At 38.4% G+C, this 21,452-nt stretch overlaps 1 protein-coding gene across 2 annotated transcripts in view; it reads right to left on the bottom strand.

Moving 5' to 3' along the window:
* Positions 1–21,452, bottom strand: part of FNIP2 (folliculin interacting protein 2) — a 63,879-nt gene that overhangs the window by 14,661 nt on the left and 27,766 nt on the right. Inside the window, exons 2-13 of one of the 2 annotated variants that reach the window (XM_087724662.1) lie at positions 21,204–21,330; positions 16,321–16,443; positions 15,712–15,812; positions 15,550–15,621; positions 13,142–13,236; positions 12,924–13,013; positions 10,603–10,674; positions 8,916–9,033; positions 5,442–5,643; positions 4,018–4,106; positions 357–503; positions 94–263 (exon numbers count right to left, since the gene is read on the bottom strand). In XM_087724662.1, coding sequence (XP_087580788.1) covers positions 94–263; positions 357–503; positions 4,018–4,106; positions 5,442–5,643; positions 8,916–9,033; positions 10,603–10,674; positions 12,924–13,013; positions 13,142–13,236; positions 15,550–15,621; positions 15,712–15,812; positions 16,321–16,443; positions 21,204–21,330 — 1,406 coding nt within the window. The remainder of the gene's footprint in view (positions 1–93; positions 264–356; positions 504–4,017; positions 4,107–5,441; positions 5,644–8,915; positions 9,034–10,602; positions 10,675–12,923; positions 13,014–13,141; positions 13,237–15,549; positions 15,622–15,711; positions 15,813–16,320; positions 16,444–21,203; positions 21,331–21,452) is intronic. The other variant, XM_014062311.2, reaches the window with a different exon arrangement.

Below are 21,452 nucleotides of genomic sequence, written 5' to 3'. Positions count from 1 at the left end.
AGATTTGTGCATATGAGCACATTTATTTCCAGAAAAAAAAATCTTCCATGCCTCGAGTCATCTTGAATTTAGATATGAATTTTTTGTACTGACCAAGCTGTGCCCAAAGTGGATTGTAGGGATGTGACTTTGCCAGCATGTTCACAGATGATGAGGCATGTTTCTCAGAGAATACCCTGATGGAGAGATGATCAACTGGCATCACAGTAGGGACCCAGGCCAAGTGATAGGTTAACACTGCTGTTAATAGAGCAGCAAAAAACCTATAAAAATAAGCAGCAGCAGAAACGAAATTATATGTCTGCAATAAACCTCCCATTCAAACTAGAGGAAAAACACAAAACAAGATTACTCACTGGTTTTTGCTGCTCTGTTCTATCAAAACAGCAAATTCCTTGAGAAAGTGTTGGCATAACAGATTCTTTTCTGAAGCACAAGAGATCATAGTAAGCCACACAGGATCTGCAATCCTTGGAACTGTGTATAAATTCCATACTGTAGTTCTACCAAAAGAAAAAGGACCATGTTAGCTCAAACAAGAGGAAATGGTTCAAATATAAAACTATTGTTCCCATAATGGGGAGAACAACCAAAACTGCTTCTTCTTCCTCTTGATTTATTCATTCTTCCTTTGTTTATGTATTTTTCAGTGTATCCTCATTCATTCACTATATATAACCAAAACAGCTCAATGTACTTCTTTCATACCAGCCACTCACTTTTCAAGTTTTACATTTGCTTGCTAATTTGACTGAAGCTTGCTTGCTTGACATTCTTGACAAATAAATGACATTCTTGCCAAATTCTTTCAATTTTAGTAGCTTCCCACATTGTATTTTGTGCTCAGCACAAAATTGATCTGATGGTTTTGGAGATCCAGCAATGCAAGTCTGAAAGCAGTCTTTGGGCCAGGTAGCATTTCTCAGCACTATCTACCACAAAAAGCAGTTGCTGAATGGAAAAATAGGTAGTGCTGTGGTTGTTGCCCGAAGCTCCTGAAGAAATGGTGGGATATAAATTGTTAACAATAATTAAGACGACCTGTGACCCATCGGGTCCCAGTTTCAGAGACATTTCCTTGGCAAATTCTTCAACAGTGGCAGAGCTTCTAATGTACTGCCTTCTCTGCAAAATTCAGGGAGATATAACCCATGTTAAACTATATAGCATGGTGAAAAAATTAGGAATTGACCATAGGAAATGTTTTATAAAATTTCAATTCCACAGAACCTCTTGTTTTAGTCCTGATCATCTAAAGACCATTAAAGGTTATCAGAGATGTACCTTTACATATCAACTTAAACCTTGATTAAATAATCCAATTTTATATTCCTTTCTTTTACTTCCAATTATCTTGACCTTCATTTCCTTCAAACTATTTATTTAAATATGTCCTAGGACTTGATTTTTTTTACTTTTCCTCTGTCCCTTCTCACAAATTCTTCAAAACTTCTAAAAAGCCTGTAAATTCAATGTACAAAAACTATCCATGTTGTTCTCTTGGTTTGTTATTTATCCCATTTAATTATAAAAACACCAGCCAGTTTCTTTTCTATGTACAGTGCAACATATTTCCATGTCATTCTTATAGCTTGACCTATCAGTTTCAATCTTGTCAAGTAAACTTTGTTCCTCTTCCATGATCTCTTTCAAATATAGTCTATCTCACACATTCTTAAAATTAACTTCTGGATCCACTGTTCACAAATATTCTTCAATATTCTTCACTCCGTAATTGTAAATTGAGTTTGAGTGTTCTCCTTTAATTGTAATCTTTAATTCATTCTAATTCTCTCTAGTTTCCATTTTTTATCTTTATTTTTTTTAAAAAAATCTTCATTTTCTTATGGAAAGGATACTTTATAATTAATTAATGATCATCCAGTCAGAGCTGAAGAAGGTTCTTGGATGAGAAGCAAAACATCTTCAAAGAAAAAAAACCAAAAAGTCCAGTTGCCTCTTGAAAATAAAGCACCTTTGGGATGCTTCTGAACAATTGGAAATCAAATATTTAGTCACCAATGCTACTGGCTTCTATTTTATTCAACTATGTATCATTGATTTCTGGAATCAGAATGGTTAACTAAGGACTTACAACAGGCATCTTGGGGAAATTCTGAAAGCTGAAGTCTACACATCCTAAAGTTGTCAAATTTGGAAAACAATATATAAAGTCAAGAAAAAATGTTGATAGTGATTCTTTGACACTGAATCATTTATCATAGTATAAATATATAATACTTATAATCAACCAACACACATATATTTAAAGAACAGCAGCTTTAAGTCTTACTTAAAAAAAATCTATCCAATTTGTTAGGGTTAGCGGTATGCCTCAGATTAAATTTAGATTGGTGTCTGCACACAGAGCATCAGAGGAAATAGAAGCATCTGACAGACTCGAAAAAGGCTAAACAGAATTGGACCTCACTATTACCTGGATGGGAAACCATTACAAAATCCCAGGCCTATTGATAAGTAGCAATAAAGGTGGCAATGGCAAACTACTTCTGTATTGCCACAAAGTAAATGGCATGGAAATGTCCATGAAGTTATCAAGGTTGAAGTTAACAAGGCAGAATTGCTTTTATTAAACAATTCTATCCTGATACATTATAAAGTTATGGATGCTCTACTATGGGTAAAGGCTGATATTTAATAACCAGTTCTGACAATTTTATTGCCACTGCACCATTTGTTGCAAAATAAAATTGCAAAGTAGATATTGAGGCTGAGCTTTGCTTTTAATACCTAAAACGTTAACAATCAGCTCTCCTAAGCCAATACTCCAGAACTGGATGAAGGACAGTTTCTGAATTTCATGTGTATGATGTGTGTGGTTCAGAGGTGGGTTCCTACCAGTTCGCACCTATTCGGTAGAACCGGTGCGTCAAATCTACCAAACCGGTTAGAAGAGGTTCCACCAGTGGACCCGGAAAGCAGGCCACACCTACAGAAGAGGTTCCAAAATTTTTTGAAACCCACCACTGGCAAGGATCTTGTAACTTGGCAGCTTTAAGACTTGCATGCTTCAATGCCAGAGTTTCTGAATAGCTACTTGGACCGACCTAAGTACTAATTCATAATTTTATATCCGGTCACATGGGCGGCAAGCCATTCCCATCCGGTCACATGGGTGGCAAGCCACTCCCACAAAGGAGGCCACACCCACAGAGTAGGTTCCAACAATTTTTGAAACCCACCACTGGTGTGTTTAAGGAACAGAAATGACATTACCATCCCATAAATCACCATCCACAAATTATCTTTTGCCTCTTTCAGAAAGTAATGTTGCATACAAGATCATTTCTAGCATATCATAGCCTGAAGGATTTGAAGAAAAAGAGAAGAGAGAGGTCAAAAAATAAAAGTAAGAATTCTCTATTTATCGACTTATTACAGAAATCAAGTTTGAAATATTTTCATCTTTAGTACTTGCACTAAGGATGTTTAGTTTTGAGTGAGGAAGATTCAAATGATCCCCACTAAAATCTACATGAATATATAGCTAGACCTCGAATAACAACAGTTCATTTAGTGATTGTTCAAAGTTACAGCAGCATTGAAAAAAGTGACATGACAGTTTTTCACATTTGCAAATGTTATAGCGTCCCCATGGGCACGTGATCAAAGTTCAGACTCTTGGCAACTGGCATATATTCATGATAGTTGCGATGTCCTGGGGTCATGTGATAACGGTTTGTGACTTTCTGACAAGCAAAGTCAAAGGGGAGTCCCGATTCACTTAACAACCATGTTACTAAATTAACAACTGCAGTGATTCATTTAACAACTGTGGCAAGAAAGGCTGTAAAATGGAGCAAAATACACTTAACAACTGTCCTGCTCAGCAACAGAAATTTCGATCACAATTGTGGTTATAAGTTGAGGACCATCGGAAGATTAGTGCAAGGACAGAAAAAAAGAGAAGAGAATCTGAGTTGTGAAATAGATTAATCTTAAGAACAGATGCATAGCTTGTCCGTCCCCCCCAAAATTGATGTAATAGTAACTCACCTAAATTCATCCAGTGCATCCATAATACGGCTAATGTAAACTTGCACTCTTTGGTTTGTTTCTGCTATTTTTCTACATGTGATCATAGCCTATTTTGGGGGGGGGGGGGGATAAGAATGGGTTAAAAATGAATGCAGAGCTGAAACTTTCAGGATGCATATTGAAAAACCTAGAACAGCATTAGAACCAAACTTGGGATACACGTTTTTATACTTTCTTCTTTCTGGTATTTGCCTACAAAGAAAACAATTCTAGAGCAGGTATGTGCAACCTAAACCTTCTGTTAAAATAATTTTTTAAAAAAAACATTTCTAGAGCCCTTTTGAATTAGAAAGTACTGTATTAAAAAACTGCAGAAGTAGGCTACCCTCCAAAATAGAATTTAAAAAAACCCTAAAAAATTCAGCCCCACCCAAGAATGGGATACAGCCTCAACTAGTCTGCATCGTTCCCATCTCAGTACAGCTCTTAGGTCTTTCTACTCCAGTAAAAGAAAAAAGAAAAGAAAAAGTAAAAAAGTAAAACAGTTTTCACCTAAAAGTGGACAATCAGCTTAAGATGAATTCAAAACTAAGTTCAGGAAGAGCTACCACATGCCATGCACTCAAATAAAAAGGCTTTAAATAAAGTGGGCCTTATTTATAAGTGAGGAGGAATGCTGGGTGCAAATTAAACCTCCTTCAAATTTATTACCTATATCAGCAGAGCTTTTTGATACCTGGGACCAGTTTTGTGGAAGACAATTTTTCCATGGGAGGGAGAGGAGCACGGAACTTAGATCCTGTGCATGCACACATTCGCTCACCCATAGCTCATCTCCAGCTCTGTGGCCTGGTTTCTAACAGGACACAGACCAGTACTGGTCTGTGACCCAGAGCTATATATTGTATCAAAGCACAGGAAAGGGTTATTATACCAGCCAGACCAGGCATGATTAACTGTCCTGTTTTTAATGGCCACAAGTACAATGCGCCCATCTAGAACAAATGTTTTGTAAAGCTATAAATTTTTAATCCAGAAATTTACTTGCCTAGGGATCATATTGAGGGATATGCATGTAGAGCTAATTCTACATGCAGAGCTAATTCTACATGCAAACCTTTCGGTCGGCCATTTGAACTATATTCACAGCATTCAGGAGGTACAAGAGAAGCAGACACTGAAATTCTTAGAAAGATAACAGGTTTTTGGTAATTTAACATGTAAAATTCTGAAGAAGAATTGAGTTACAAAATTCCTAGATATAACCTAATACAAGGGTCTCCAACCTTGGCAACTTTAAGGTGGCTGGGGAATTCTGGGAGCTGAAGTCTTCCAGGCTTAAAGTTTCCAAGGTTGCAGACCCCTGAGCTAATATATCTCTCTCCCATTCTTACCCACTTAGAGGTTGTAAGCATAGAAACTAAATTTGTCCACTGCTTTACCATTTCAATTGCACTTTTCAGCTTGCCCATGTGTGATTCAAATAAGGGGAAATGAGAGAAGAAGAAATCCTGGAAATTTCTCTGGGCCTCTTCTTTCTCAGGAAGGGTGAAAATGATGCTAATGGCAATTTTCTTCCTTCGAATCAGTGCAGGATTGAGACCACAACTTTCATCTGCCATGCTGAATGTTTCTTCAATTGACCTAATAGAGAAAAAAGTTGCACTATATGTTCAGCTACTAGCAAATACCTGAAGTGTTTTTATTCAATGAATAGTGATACCCTCAAGAATTACATTCAGTCAAACAGAACTGGGTCTTGATGAGCCATTACCCGTAGAGATCCGGACCCTCCCCACTCTCCCGGCCTTCCGAAAAGCCACTAAAACCTGGCTATTCCGGCAGGCCTGGGGCTGTTGACTTCAGGAATGAGGTCCAGCCCCACCCAGATTGAATGTATGGTGCATTGTTTTTAAATTGTTTCTTTTTAAATTGTTTCTTTTTAAATTGTTCTTTATTTTAACTTCTTATATTAACTTTTTCTGTAAGCCGCCCGGAGTCCTACGGGATTGGGTGGCATATAAATCTATTAAAAGTTAAAGTTAAAGTCTTAGATCTGATTCATTCAATGAAGACTAACCAATAAAGAAAAACCATAAAGACTAGGTTTCACATACAGGTGAAACTCAAAAAATTAGAATATAGTGCAAAAGTTCATTTATTTCAGTAATGCAACTTAAAAGGTGAAACTAATATATGAGATAGACTCATTACATGCAAAGCAAGATAGTTCAAGATGTGATTTGTCATAATTGTGATGATTATGGTTTACAGCTCATGAAAACCCCAAATTCACAATCTCAGAAAATTAGAATATTACATGCAATCAATAAAACAAGGATTGTACATAGAACAATATTGGTCCTCTGAAAAGTATAAGTATGCATATGTACTCAGTACTTGGTTTGGGCCCCTTTTGCAGCAATTACTGCCTCAATGCAGCGTGGCATGGAAGCTATCAGCCTGTGGCACTGCTGAGGTGTTATGGAAGACCAGGATGCTTCAATAGCGGCCTTCAGCTCTTCTGCATTGTTCGGTCTCATGTCTCTCATCTTTCTCTTGGCAAAGCCCCATAGGGCTTTGCCAAGCTCAGGTTAGTTTGCTGGCTAATCAAGCACAGTAATCCCACGGTCACTGAACCAGGTTTTGGTACTTTTGGCAGTGTGGACAGGTGCCAAGTCCTGCTGGAAAATGAAGTCAGCAGCCCCATAAAGCTCGTCTGCAGAAAGAAGCATGAAGTGCTCCAAAATCTCCTGGTAGACGGCTGCGTTGACCCTGAACTTAAAGAAGCACAGTGGACCAACGCCAGCAGATGACATGGCTACCCAAATCAACACAGACTGTGGAAACTTCACACTGGACTTCAAGCATCTTGCAGTGTGTGCCTCTCCATTCTTCCTCCATATTCTGGTGGGATTTGAACTGCCAAATTGCAGGTAGCCAACAGTCAAAAGAAGTAGCCTGCAGTACTGCACTCTAACCACTGCACCACCAAGGCTCATCAAATGCTTAAAGTTTGAGGAACAAATAGGGTGAATGTGAAGTACTGGTACACAGGGCAAATATGATATAGTTGCCATTACCGAGACTTGGTGGGATGACATTCATGATTCATATTGGACCGGACCAATGCGTGTACATGGCTGGCCGCTCACGTGGTCCAATGCAATTAGGCCACGGCCCGGTAGTGGGCCATGGCCCACAGGTTGGGTACCCCTTGTATAGGGTCTCCTGTTTGAGCAGGGGGTTGGACTAGAAGACCTTCAAAGTCCTTTCCAACTCTGTTATTTTAATCAGCAATTCCTTATGGGATGATAAAAACAGAGATCTTAAACTTTGAACAAGGGATTTGAAATAAATTGACCCACAATCAACACAAGCTCTGGGTGAACAAGCGAAATGACTATAGAGAAAATTGGCTATCTCACCCCATTTTAATTAAGTTATTTTCTGGATTTCAGAAATGTTCCACTAACTCATAGAAGATTCCAAGATAGTGTTTACATCTCAATACATGATTCAACTAATGATAGGCCAACGTATTTCAAATGAAAGTTGAGTCTACCAGGAGTATAATAGCAGAACTTCATAGCAATTGAGTGTTAATAATTACATGTTAAGCATATGAAGCAGCATGCAAATATATCTCACTAAAGGAATGTGGAGGTTTTTCTAATATTCGGAAAGCAATTAGTGGTATTAGATGGTTCATAGAATTATAAGCTTGGAAAATAGGTCTTTAGAGGTCTTGTAATCTAATTACCTGTCTAGGACTAAAATCTCATTGCATCCCAGACAAATGACTTTTCAACCTTTTCTTAAAAAACCTTCAGTGAAGGAGCATCCACAGTTCCAGGAAGGAGACTGTAGCTCTTATGATTAACGAAGTCTTCCTTATTTTAAATCTGAATATTCCTCTACAAAGCTCTGTTGATGGTTTGTTAACCCATTATATATTTCATTCCTTATTTGTCTTCAAACCTGGCTAATTTCCATTGCGCCAGACAAGTATTACTAAATAGTTCAAGACATAACAATTTACTAGGTCACCTGAAGGTCTATTAATTAAAAGGTTCTGTTATTTATTGCACCAGGGGTGGGTTTCAACCGGTGCGGCCGTACCGAATGGTGAAATTTAGCGTGCCTTCCCGTACCCGTTGGTCAGGAGGCCCCGTACCGGAACGCTTCCTCCCCTCGTTCGCTCTTTCACTCGCCCCGCCCATCTTCACCATGCTGCTGAAAAGTTCTCAGAACAAGAACCAGAAGAAGACAGACTGGTGAGTGGATGGGGTGGGGAGGATATTGGGGAAGAGGGAAGAGGCAGAGGGGCTGCTAGAAGAGTGTGTGCGTGTGCACAGGCTGTGGGTTTTTAAAAACGTCTTGAGTGAAACCAGGAAGAGGCAGAGGGGCTGGAAGATACTATAGGAACATACGCTTCCAGCCCCTCTGCCTCTTCCTTCTTCCTGGATTCACTCAGACATTTTTAAAACTCACAGCCTGTGTACACATACATATACAAACACATCCAGCCCCTCTGCCTCTTCCCTCTTCCTGGATTCACTCAGACATTTTTAAAACACATGTGCACACTTCCAACCACTTATAACCAGAGGCTTTCAATCACTGTCAACACATTTATTTGTAGCATCTTGTGCTCAAAGATTTGGTAATCCTAAATTGGGATGAGAAAACTTGCTGAAGGACCAAAAAGCATTGACCCTTTCTTGTCTAAATGAAGATCGTCCATTAGAGAGACGTGAAAAAAGGAAAATTAAATGTATGGTAATTATTATGCTGGTTTAGACCAGTCCATAGCTTTGAATGCCCATAACAGTGAGACCTGCTTATTTTTTTAGACTGCAAATATAAACTACATACATCTCTATTACAAGAATAATATATTTATGTTAACCTACTTTCTAGGTGTGATGCCATTTTCCAAGCTTGTGGCTTGACTTCGAAGCCAGCGGCGCTGGTAACTAGAAGAGGAGCTGGGAGATGGTAACGGAGTCATCAAAAGACTACTCAGGGATGCTGTCAAGAAAGCAAAATGTCAGTAGTTTTGTCAGAATGTAATTTCTTCTGAACCTGAAGGTGGCTGAGCCATGCTTCTATTATAGATAGCTAATACAATTTTTATTTTATGAACGTAAGAGACAGAAAGAACTGATTACTTATCTATAAATGCACTTCTTTATGTAGACCCTGTGAATTTATCCACATAAATTGGGTAACATGGATTAAACATTCAGGAAATATAGCAAGGTTTCTGAAAAAGATCTATCATTGAAAACAGCCAATTCTATTTCCTGTTTTAAATGAAAACTAGGGATTGACTTGGGAAGAGAAGAAAGAGAGTAACGCTTATGAACCCCATCTAGTCTTATTGCTAAACAAAATATCCCCATAAAAGGATATTATCTTAGTTTCTTGAAATACTAGTAGTACAGAGCTATATGTGATGATGCAACGTAATGGAGAAATTGTAACTTTAGGTAGGGAACTGGCTGCATGACAAACTATCTTCAATTTTTACTTGAAAATATATTACTTCTATCTGAAAGATGTGGATTTTTTCCCTCTTGTCCTCTGCAACTCTATCTGCTGATTCAGAGTACTGTTGATGATGAGAACCAGACTGTGACGTTTCGGTTATAATAGTGTTCAAGATGCAGTGCTGAAATAACAGAGGTATTCCTCTTCTTTCACTCTATAGTCTCTCAATGCAGTAAGAAATTAATAGTATCCAGCCTTTTCTTTGTGGCTACAGAGCATTTTGATCAGTATTTCAAAAAAGAAAATATTGCAAGTCTCATAGCAATTCTGGAATATAATGTCAAATTTAGAATTAGATGGGTACGCTGGCTTTAAAGACAGCTTTCTTTAGACCTTGTTGCAAGGTGGTTTGCAAACAGGAAGAGTTACTGGAGCATGTCTGCTCCATAAATGGTTAAATGGCACATTCAGAAATTAAAATTTGTTCCTACAAAGTAGGCACTTGCAAATGGGACTCTTTAAGATCCAGAGTGAAAGCCCAATTCCTGCAACAAGGGGAAAAAAACACGGCTCCTTGCAGATCCGGAAATCCTAACAACAGAATGATTATAAAAGGAAAAGGAATAGTAGTGACAAGAGATCTAGTATTAAAAAAAAAGAAATGGAAATAAGAGAATCATGACCATGTTAACGATAATTCTGAGAACTAGAGTAAATTAGTAACAATTAAACAATTAAGCATTGCAGAAAGAAGGGACGATTCATATAATTAACAACATAAAGACTCATTTTGTCTTATGTTGCCAATATCCTAATATGCTTATAGCACTAAGAATGTGAAGGTGACAATGTGACATTTACATTTATCTTAAAAGCAGTAACTTGTAAATATTAGAAAATCAAGACTGGCAATGAGTTTGAAGATACTTTTTGATCCATACTATCAACAAAGTGACAAACAAGTAATTCCTATTTCTAAATGTACTATCAGTATTCAAAGGAAAATGTATGAATTTCACCTCAAAATTAAATCTGAATCTATTGTGTCTTATTTCATTACAGTGTTTTGATTACACTTCTGAAAAGAACAAAGAAAAGGATAACTACCTGATCGAGCAATGCCACTGTCTCTGTCTTCATTTTGACCTCTACTGGGCATGTCAACAGGAGTGCTGTGTGCTGAATTGTTAAAAATATCAAGGTTAAAGGTACTTCCTACTAGCAGTTGGATTCAAGAGAACTATTTTCAAAGCTCCAGAACTTTAAAATAAAATAAATAGGACTGGTCTACCAAGTAGCAAATAATATATTGAAACTAATTTACAATACTGTTTAGGAAGTATTTTTTGAAACATCACATTTATTATGTTCACAGGTTTGAAGTGAGAAGTCCTTCCTGCTTGGTTGTTTGCTTCCAGATGTTTCATTACCCAACCCTGCTAGAGAGTTTGGGAGTAGCTCCTTGTTTATGTTTATCTACTCTGGCAGAGCAAGTTATTGTATATAGAGAATTAGTCTCTAAGTCTATAAGTCTTGATACACAGAAAGCATCAAAGGCTCCAGAAAATTACTGATTTCAATGCCTATGCTGCCACAAAATTATGTGAAGTAATAAGGGGGCATTCACTACCAGTGAATTTCAAAATTGCTTTGACACTATAATCCATGAAAACTGCAAATACCAGGTCCCTCTAGATATATTTTCATGGAATGATCCTTAAGCTTGGGAACCTGGCTTCTAGTCGGAATGGCACTATATTGTCTTTAGGATTTTCTCACAACAGACAATCAACAAGTGAGTGCAACTGTACTTATGTTATCCACATAGGCTGCACTTTGATATTTGTGGTTAGCTACTGGAGGAGTAGTCTTTGGTCTGATCCAGCACAATTAAAGCATGTATCCCAACAAAATGTCATCAACCACATTTTAGAAAAACAAATGCACATCACTTTCAGGATTTATAAACTTTCTAAAAGTTCGTAGTTAGACTCAATTACTCTGTTCAATTTTTATCTGTTTGGAATACTGTTTGGAAGGAATATGTCAGTTTGCTCTGTTCTAAAAATGCTTTAATGTGGTGTTTTTAATAAATAATTGCTCTGGAAACTCACACTTTTACAAGAGTTGCAAGGTTGAAAAATATAATTAAAATTCAAAACAAAATCTTAGGGCATTATAGTACTTCACATAATTAAGATATTTATTGAAGCAAAACTGTTGATTGGCCCAGTTTACTCCCTAGGAAAGAACAACCTTTGATTCCATAGGTGTTAGAGAAAGGGTACTTTTACTAGAGATGCTGAGTGCAGCATAGCAAGGCAAGCTCTCAAGAAAAACCACCTGAAAATCATATATTGAAAGCAATCCCCCAATGTCCAAAACCCTCCCCTCCATGAGGGTAGTCCAATCAGGTTCTGTTCTGATGTTTTGGGAACCCGTTGCCTCAGACACTGCTGTAAATTCTTTCCCTAGGATCGGTGTCCTTGACGGCAGGAAGAAGGTTCGGCTTTGGCACCCCTGCTTCCTGTTAGTATCTATACTCCCCAAATTTCCCACATTTTTCACACCTCCAGCACTTTTCCCCTCCCAAATGCCCTCCTCACCCCCACCCCCATTATGGCAGTTGCTAGCAAGCTTCAAAGAAAGTGAAGCTGACACAAAATCTTTCATGTATAGGTTCACATATAACCTTTTATTTATAAACTACAAAAATGTACATGTTGAGGGAAAATTATTTAAATTAAATCCAATATTTTAGATAGTATAGAATGTTAGCATACATGCACTCAACAATTACCAATTTTCAAACGGCTTCTTGTTCAGTAATCAATGCTAGCAGAACAGCAAGTTGCAACACATGAAAGTAATATTCAAATAAATATAAATCAATATTAGAGAGATTGCTAGATTTAGAGAGCATGGTATAAGATTTGTGACCCTTCTAAGATTAAATTACATACTTCTTTTATACTTTGTCCACTTCCAAAATGTTATTCCTTTATTAAATGCATTTAAGCTCATTGGGTGATATTTTTTTTAGTTGAAGCAAGGCAGTGGGGATCACAGAGAAAGTGTGGCAAATAAATATGCTAGCATTTATTGTATGGGCAAGGGTAACTTCAAAAAAAAAATAACCTGGAAAAAACAACTCCTCTCAAAACTGGAAAAACACAATTATTAGCATCATATAAGTGCTATTTCACTGAAAGATACTATTGATAAAGGAATTCAATTGATGTAGCCCAATATTTTAAGAAGTCTATCATTAGAGGCATCTTTTGCAATTTTATTCAATAATAAAAACGAGGACCAATTGTGTCATTCTACTTATAGAGAGTAAGTTACTGATCCCATGGCAACAGATATTACTGCATCTCAAAAGTATAGATAGGTGCATCATGATGTACTCAACATTGCACACAAACCTGCAGAGAAAGAAGCACTCTGGATGAGCCAGAAAGGCCCTCCTTCAGGTATACTATGCAGCAGCATATTGCTACCTGGCAGTAACACACCTAAAGAGAGCAATATGGGAAATATACAGATCAAGGACCAGAGAAGCCTGAAATGTAAGGAACCAACCAAAGGATATGAGCTTTGCAGTACCGCTGCACTTCTGTTAATTTTAATTTGATATATTTACCTAAAATACTTCCATTCTGATACTGGCCCAAGCCATTTGGATGCAAATTCAGCCTTGACTGATCTTGATTGATGTATTCAAAACTACCTTGCAAGCTTGAAAAAGAAAAGGCCATTCAAGGAAGAAATTTCAGCAAAACTTACATTGCGAAAGATAATTTTTCACTAATCTTAAATTAGAAAAAAATGATGATTTTGCAAGATTTCTAATTTATAGATTATCACCTTCAGGCAAACTACAAGTTCTCCTTATATGAAAAGTGGAAAGAAAAATTAAGCAATTGCATCAATTATATGTAGAGGCTCTCGACTATCCAAATTTAGAATTCTCACCTGGAGTTCTGCATGGAGTGGCATTGTTGTTTGATGGAAATTAAAAAAAACTACCTAATTAAAGAATTCAGTGATTGATTTTGGCTATATCACAGCCATAAAATATTACATCATTTTCCTCTACCTGTTTCTTTTGGATTCAGCTGACCTAATTTTATTCCTTTTTGTTTCTCTTATCTGAGGGGACTATAATGGAACATAAATTCTTACACTGTTCATGTTGTATTACAATAGCTTATTTCTGAAAGAATATTAGAAAATGTTGTGATAAGCAATATTCCCTAAGATATCGAGCTAACTATGAGGCAAGAAGCTAAAGTGCATAAGAAGAATCTCACTAGCTTTGTTGACATACAATCCCCAACTTTAACATTTAAAGCAACAAAACACCAAACTATTCCCATCATTAATTGTTGCAGTTACAGCAAAAAACCTTCCAGTGGACTATGCTAGTATGCATCTCAAATCCTATGCCTGGAACCAATTATTCCTAGACAACACAACGTTTCTGTCAGGCAAAAGGACAGGTTTCCTCTTGGTGTACTTCCCAGGAGGCAGATAGAAAACGTGTCTCCTTCTTCCTAAAAGCCATCTTTCTCCTGAAGTTAAATTTCTTACAGATATGAGTCAAGAGAAGACTGTTTCTTCTTTCAGACTCCTTCATGCCTCTCCGTACACAGAGAAAGAGCCTGCTTCTTTCTCTCTGTAAAATCACCATTTGTCTGACCTGAGAATTCAAAGGAAAGCCTCAGCAGGATGGTCATATCTGGCCAACATACTGGAGGTTTTAAAAGAGAAGAGTAAGTGCAAGAAGCAAAAAGAAGGAACAAGATTTTGCTTTTCTGCTCGTATCATAATTATAAGTCTGAGTTACAACCTGATTTTATACTGGACAGTTCAAAGGTGTACGAAAACCATCAATTAAAATTAGGAGGAGTTCGCACTGTGTGAGAGAATGAAAATATGTCCACCCAGCCTCTCCCTCTCTTCGTATCCTGGTCATCCATTGACTTCTACTACTTTGCAGGGTGAGACTGTGATGAGGAGGAGATTTAGAATTCTGGTTACAGGATTCTAGGCTGCAGGGAGATTTGCAGTGCACATTAACGCCATGGAGAAAAATTCTACAGCACCCTTAGTACCCTTGCGGCCTTCCGCAAAGCAACTAAGACCTAGCTGTTCCGGCAGGCTGTTGAATTATCCAGCCCCATCCGATGTTATGACTGTTGCTGAATTTTTTAATTGTTGTTTTTATTTTTGTACCCCCTTCTTATTGTTAGCCGCCCTGATTCTTCCGGGAGTAGGGCGGCATACAAGCTAAATAAATCTAATCTAATCTAATCATTTACTGTTATCTACTCTCCAATAATTTGATGGATGATACTCTGTATTTTTAAAGGATAAAAATATTAAATAAATTTTCATGTGTTGAGTACAGGTAGTCCTTGACTTACAGCAGTTCATGTATTGACCGTTCAAAGTTACGACGGCACTGAAGAAAGTGATTTATGACCATTTTTCATGCTTACAACCATCATGGTCATGTGATCAAAATTCAGATTCTTGGCAATTGATTCATATTTATGACCTTGCAGCGTCCTGGGGTTATGCAATCCCCTTCTACGACCTTTTTACAAGCACAAACAATGGGGAAGCCAGATTCACTTAACAACCATGATACTAACTTAACTGCAGTGATTCACTTAACTGTGGCAAGGAAGGTAATAAAATGGGGCAAAATTCACTTAACAAATATTTTGCCTAGCAACAGAAATTTTGGGCTCAATTGTGGTTGTAAGTCAAGGACTACCTGTACACAGGGGTGGGTTTCAAAATGTTCATAAGGTTTCAATAAAATAAATTGAACTTCTAAGGCAGTGGTTCCCAAACTTGGCAACTTTAAGACTTGTGGACTTCAACTCCCAGAATTCTCCAGCCAGCAGAGCTAGCTGGAGAATTCTGGGAGTTGAAGTCCACAAGTCTTAAAGTTGCCAAGTTTGGAAACCACTGTTCTAAGGGATTTTTCTTATAGTTAAAAATAAAATGAAATAAAACAGAAAATAAAGATTCCCTTACCTATTTGTACTTCCAAAGAAGCTGCCTACTCTAGCAGAAAACACTTTACTCATCATAAGTTGTGGAGGAGAACTGAAAAGATAAAACAATGCCATGAGTCAATAAATCCAAATGCAATTCCAATTCTGATATAATAACATGGAACTGAGGACACCAACTCACCGTATGTAGTGAATTTTCAGTGTGGAGCCTTTGTAACTCATTGCTACTGAACCAAACATCATCTCACCCAGCATGTTGACATCAGAAGCAGGCCTGGCATACTATAGATAAAGAAGACAAGGAGCATACATGTGTCTAATTACTGTCATAAAATGTCATATTCTAATTCTACACTAACTCAGCTTTATTCTACAAGCATGTATTATTGCACCCCAGAAGAAGCAAATGTAATGCAGAAGGATTTTCTGAAGACTGAATTCTGCTGGATAATCACCACCATTGGCAGATAAAGTAAAAAACATATGACATCTCCATTACTACGAGCGTCACCAATTTAATACTTATTTTCTTTCTGAGAGAAGATATATAGTTGCCGCCTATCCTAGGAAATTAAGACATATATTTATGCAAAAATACATTTAATCTTTTATACTGTAATCCCAAATATAACAATTCAAATATTTTTCTCCCCTGTCCCCTACAAATTATAAAGCTCTTTTTTTTTGCTATTATCATCTTGTGGCAATAGGTAGAAATTCAATGTAAAGATTAATTTCCAGATGATGCAAATTGGATTTGTATAGATTTCAGCAGTCACATTCAGGTTACCTGATATTTAGGAATATCTTCCTTGCCAGGTTCTCTGCTGTTCACAGAAGGGCTATGAGGGTAAGCTGTGCTAATACCACTGTTTCTTTGGCAGCCCCCACCACCTGTTTTTCCAGAAGCATCCTAAAAGGATTGTATAAATATTAAAGATAAATCAGGCCCCAAATTTTTTTTTTTGGGGGGGGGGAAGGACAATTAGAACATTTGAAATTTGAAAGAAAGTTCTGCTTACTTGTAATGGTGTGAGAGAATGACCTTGGGGAATGAGGAAACAATCAGACAAGAGGGGAGTCCTGGTGGCTTAATAGTTAGAGGAAAAAACCTAGAAAAGATCTGTTCTAATTGATCAGGTGGTTAAAAGTGGTAGCGGGACATTTCACTTGCAAGATTCTGTTAATGTAGCCGTACAATTAGATTACGTAGTTGTGTTTTCTGTCTTATTTACCTTACTTACTGAAGACTAGCTGACCGACGTGCATGTGTGAATCAGAACCCAGAAGAGCAACGGGCAACAGCTGGCATGCCTGAAGAGATGGCTCTGTGTGGCACTTCTGGCACGCATGCCATAGGTTCGCCATCACGGGTATAGGGCAGTGGTGGGATTCAAATAATTTAACAACCAGTCCTCTGTCCTAATGACCAGCTGGGTAGGCGTGGCTTGGGGGTCTTGTGACTGGGTGGGTGTGGCCAATTCAATGTCACTCAGGTCAATGGGCGCTTCACCTTAGCTGTTACAATGTAATAAAGGTTAACTGGAGAGGCAGTTTCTGTAAGCAGGGCAATAAAGATCAGGCTAGAAACAACACCAGAATGTTTCCTTCCTGCCTTCCTTACAGGATTAGCCCTGTAAAGTGGGGAAAAAACAAAAGGAGATTTCTTCCAACAACCGGTTCTCCGAACTGCTTAGAAAGTTACCAACCGGTTCTCCCGAATAGGTGCGAACTGGCTGAATCCCACCACTGGTATAGGGTCTCCTGCTTCAGCAGTGAGCTGGACTAGAAGACCTCCAAGGTTCCTTCCAGCTCTGATCTGATTGATTGACTGATATAAATGTCCCTCTGACTCTGCTTTGGAGAGTATTTGGAGTGGGGAGGGGGGATTAATCAACTACCTGCCTGTTTTAGTAGAAAAATGGGCAAGAATCCTCTTTCACTCTCATTCCAAGGATATGCCATGAAGCACAATGTCCTTATCACCTTTTAATACACAACAACATTTTTCCCATTATTGTATAATATACTACTTTTTTGTAAGAGCTGATTTTGTAATCTCCAAAATGGCTATCAATGGAAAGACTAAAAGGATTGCTTGTCATGTGCCTGAATCATGCCACTGACAAAGAAAATCAGAAGAATGAGCTTCAGTTAAAAACCTTTCTACTTCAGAATTATCTAGAATTTCAATAGAATGGTTATAGCAGTTTCTACCCATTAGCTAATCACATAAAGCAATAAACTAATTGTTGACAGATATAGGAAGATAAATGCTGAGGAATAGTCTTTAAAACTATTGGTACCTTGACATTTCAGTACTAGTACTACCAGTGCTCAGAAATCAGTTATTCTCAATGGTAGAAATTAGTTGTCATTTAGATAAAATGCTTTTTATATATTAAATTATATAAATTAAAATGTCAAGGAATTTTTTTAGATCTATTTGTATATGGTAAAGCTATTTGGAGAATAGCAAATATATTTTGTTTAGAAGATTATGGCAGTTTTTACAGCATGCATATTTTTTCCCATTTTGGAACTGAATCTAAAAGGGACCCATTGCCAATTATCTCTATGATTGAAACTCGGGTTTAGATTTAAATTTAATTTTTTTACATGCAGGTTTTAAATACCAATGATTCTGATAATGATTTCTTGCTTAATGAAGACTTATTTGTCAGCCATCAGCACAAAGGCATCTTGAAGTATTTTCTACAAGTTTTTCTCTTCACATAATAGTGAGTATCATTTACAAAAAAAAAATAGGACACAGAAATATATTTACAGATGGAAAAGAATTCAGTAAAAGCAAGGGATTCCTAAAAGTTGCATAGAAAAATAGGAATGTTGATGGAAATAAAAATTGTTTTGCAGGAGGGTAAAAAGGGTTAAGGAGGAGTTTCTACCAGAGTGAACTGAAAAGTGATGAAACTGAAGTAAAAGACGATAGAAGATATTTTAAAGATCTGTATGGGAATAATATGATGTTGAAGAACAGAACTGAAACCCAGACCATAAGTGTTATTGTTCAAGAAAAAAAATTAGAAAGAAAACCCTAAAACAGTGTTTCTCAACCTTGGCGACTTTAAGTCCTGTGGACTTCAACTCCCAGAATCTTCCAGCCAGCTGTGCTGGCTGGGGGACTCTGGGAGTTGAAGTCCACAGGACTTAAAGTCACCAAGGCCTAAAACAATTATGAGAGTTGAAAAATGTAAAGTTTGAAACTACATGTGGTATAACTGGAGAATAAATACGCTGTTTGCTTTTGGAGTGGCTGTGAAACTTCTTTAGTATAGTCATTCCCCCACTCCCCTGAAAATTGGAAGAATACTGTTATTGTTCCCTAATGTGAAGGTAATAATAAGAAGACTGGATGCAAAAAAATGGCAGGGGCATTTAATTTGTTACGTGTCCCAGGGAAATTGGTACAATTCTAATTTAAAGTGTCCAATTTGAGGAGAATAAATAATATTTGGGAATTCTGGCTTAATGCTAAGCAGAAGTTTTTGAAATTTTTGATGGTCATTGAGATAAATACGAATTTGCAAAAAAAAAAAAAAAGCATCCAAAAACCCTACATACGTGGATTTAGCGAAAGTGTCTAATACTATAAAAAGGCTTGAATCATGATTTTTTTTGCTTGAATATGAAGTTTGTTGTTTGCTGAACGTGATAAAACAATATACGATGGAAGTAAAACATGAGACTAAATGTTCAGTAAACAATTCATCATTGAAACAGAGAAAAAGACAGAAACGTGATGTCTCCTTTGGTGTTAGATGTGTTAATAGGGTTGTGAATATATTTGCCTTTTGCTTTCTAAGTGATGCCAAGTTTATGACCAAGAACCTGAATGATTTATATTGAATATTAGACAGATTATATTTTATTACACTTGAATGATATTAATACATTTATACTCTTAATAAAGCAAAGCTTCAAGCAATAGCACTTAGACTTATATAGCACTTCACAGTGTTTTACAGCCCCCAGAGTCAGCATATTGCCCCCAACAATCTGGGTCCTCAATTTATCCACCTTAGAAGGATGTAAGGCTGAGTCAACCTTGAGCTGGTGAGACTCGAACAGCGGAAGTGCTGGCAGTCAGCAGAATTAGCCTGCAATAGTGCATTTTAACCACTGTGCCACCGTGGCTCATACCGTGTTTCCCCGAAAATACGACAGGGTCTTATTTTCTTTTGCCCCATGAAATATTGCCATGGGCTTATTATCAGGGAGGGCTTATTGTTTTGGGGTTGCTGGGCGGCTGCTCCCTTGCGAGCGGACTCCCAAAGAGCCGGGCATAGCCTCAGGAGTGAAGCACGCTCATGAGCAGCTGCCCGGCAAATCCCCTCTCCAGCCGGGCAGAACGCCATTCACTGACCTAGGGGGTATCACTAAGGTGCCAAGTCACGTAACGCTCTGCCCACTCCCCAGCTCCCGCGGATTGGCACATTAGGGATACCCGCTAGGTCAGTAAATGGAGCTCTGCCCGGCCAGAGAGGGGGGTTGCGTGAGCGCCAGTTCCACCCCCAGCCTCACCAAGCCCTTGTGCAGCTCTCCCAGGGCACCGCCGCCACCCGCTGCGTCACGTTCCGAGCATAACTTCCAAACTCCAAAACTCCACTGCCGAGTCTTCCAGCATTGGCTGCTCTAGGAGTGCTCTCTAAGGTGGGCCGGCTGCCGGACAGAGAGTCTTCCAGCAGCCGGCCCACCATAGAGAGCACTCCTAGAGTGGCCGATGCTGGAAGACTTGGCAGTGGAGATTTGGAGTTTGGAAGTTATGCTCAGAGCGTGGTGGTGGGCGGCTGGGAGAGCTGCGCAAAGGCTTGGTGAGGCTGAGGGCAGAACAAGTGCTTACGCAACCCCCCCTCCAGCCGGGCAGAGCTCCATACACTGACCTAGGGCGTATCCTGAATGTGCCGTGGGAGCTGGGGAGCGGGCAGAGTGCCACGTGGCTCGGCGCCTTAGTGATACCACTTAGGTCAGTGAATGCGCTCTGCCCGGCTGGAGAGGGGATTTGCTGGGCGGCTGCTCGTGAGCATGGTCGGCTCATGGCTGCTTCACCCCTGAGGCTGTGCTTGACTCTTTGGGAGTCCACTCGCAAGGGAGCAGCCACCTGACAACTCCCCCCCTCCGGCCAGGCAAAACGCCGCTCCCCAACCTAGCAGTATCCCAAAGGCGGCAAGCAACGTGAGCGTCTTTCCACCCTCCTCCTGGCTCCCATGGCTTGGCGCCTTTGGGATACCACTAGGTCGGTGAGCGGTGCTTTGCCTGGCCGGGAGATTGTCCAGGGGGTTTATTTTCAGGGGTGGGCTTATATTTTTGCCCACGCGAAAAATGTGGCAAGGCATTAGTTTTGGGACAGGTTGTATTTTTGGGGGGGAAATGGTACAAGTTTTCTAACAAGAACTATATACCATATATACTACATTGAAGATAATGTGATTTAATTTTAAATTTGCTTTCAGCTTTTTAAAACATACAGATAATACCTTAATCTTGTCACATTTTTTCTAATTCTACATTATTTGTTCTAATTTCATATTTAAGTTTTACTAAGGATGGATTTAATTTCCCTGATAAATGTTAATAGATTAGATAAAGTAAAAGATTACTTAAAATTTCAAACTATTTCTTATCACATGAAAAAAAATAACAAAAACTTACCTGAAACTGTTTCTCATCAGTCTTTCGGACAGCTGTAGAATCAAACAAGACTTGCCTGCCCCGTCTTTCACAGTCTTGATACACTATCAAGCGGATTTCATTTAGATCAAACCCAGAACAGGACCAGCTATGAGTTTTAAGTACAAGAAAGAATGAAGAGAATTATGCAAGAATTTTTTTCCTCTAGCAAATCCAACAGTCTGTAGTGGAAACAGTTAATCTAAGGAATGGGAATTCAGAGCTTTAGTT

The sequence above is a fragment of the Thamnophis sirtalis genome, unplaced genomic scaffold, assembly GCF_051295495.1.
Source record: "Thamnophis sirtalis isolate CommonGarterSnake01/CBP01778 unplaced genomic scaffold, rThaSir2_p1.2 scaffold_10, whole genome shotgun sequence".
Taxonomy (NCBI): Eukaryota; Metazoa; Chordata; class Lepidosauria; order Squamata; family Natricidae; genus Thamnophis; species Thamnophis sirtalis.
Note: the sequence above shows the minus strand (reverse complement) of the source record. Positions and strands in the feature narration are given on the sequence as shown.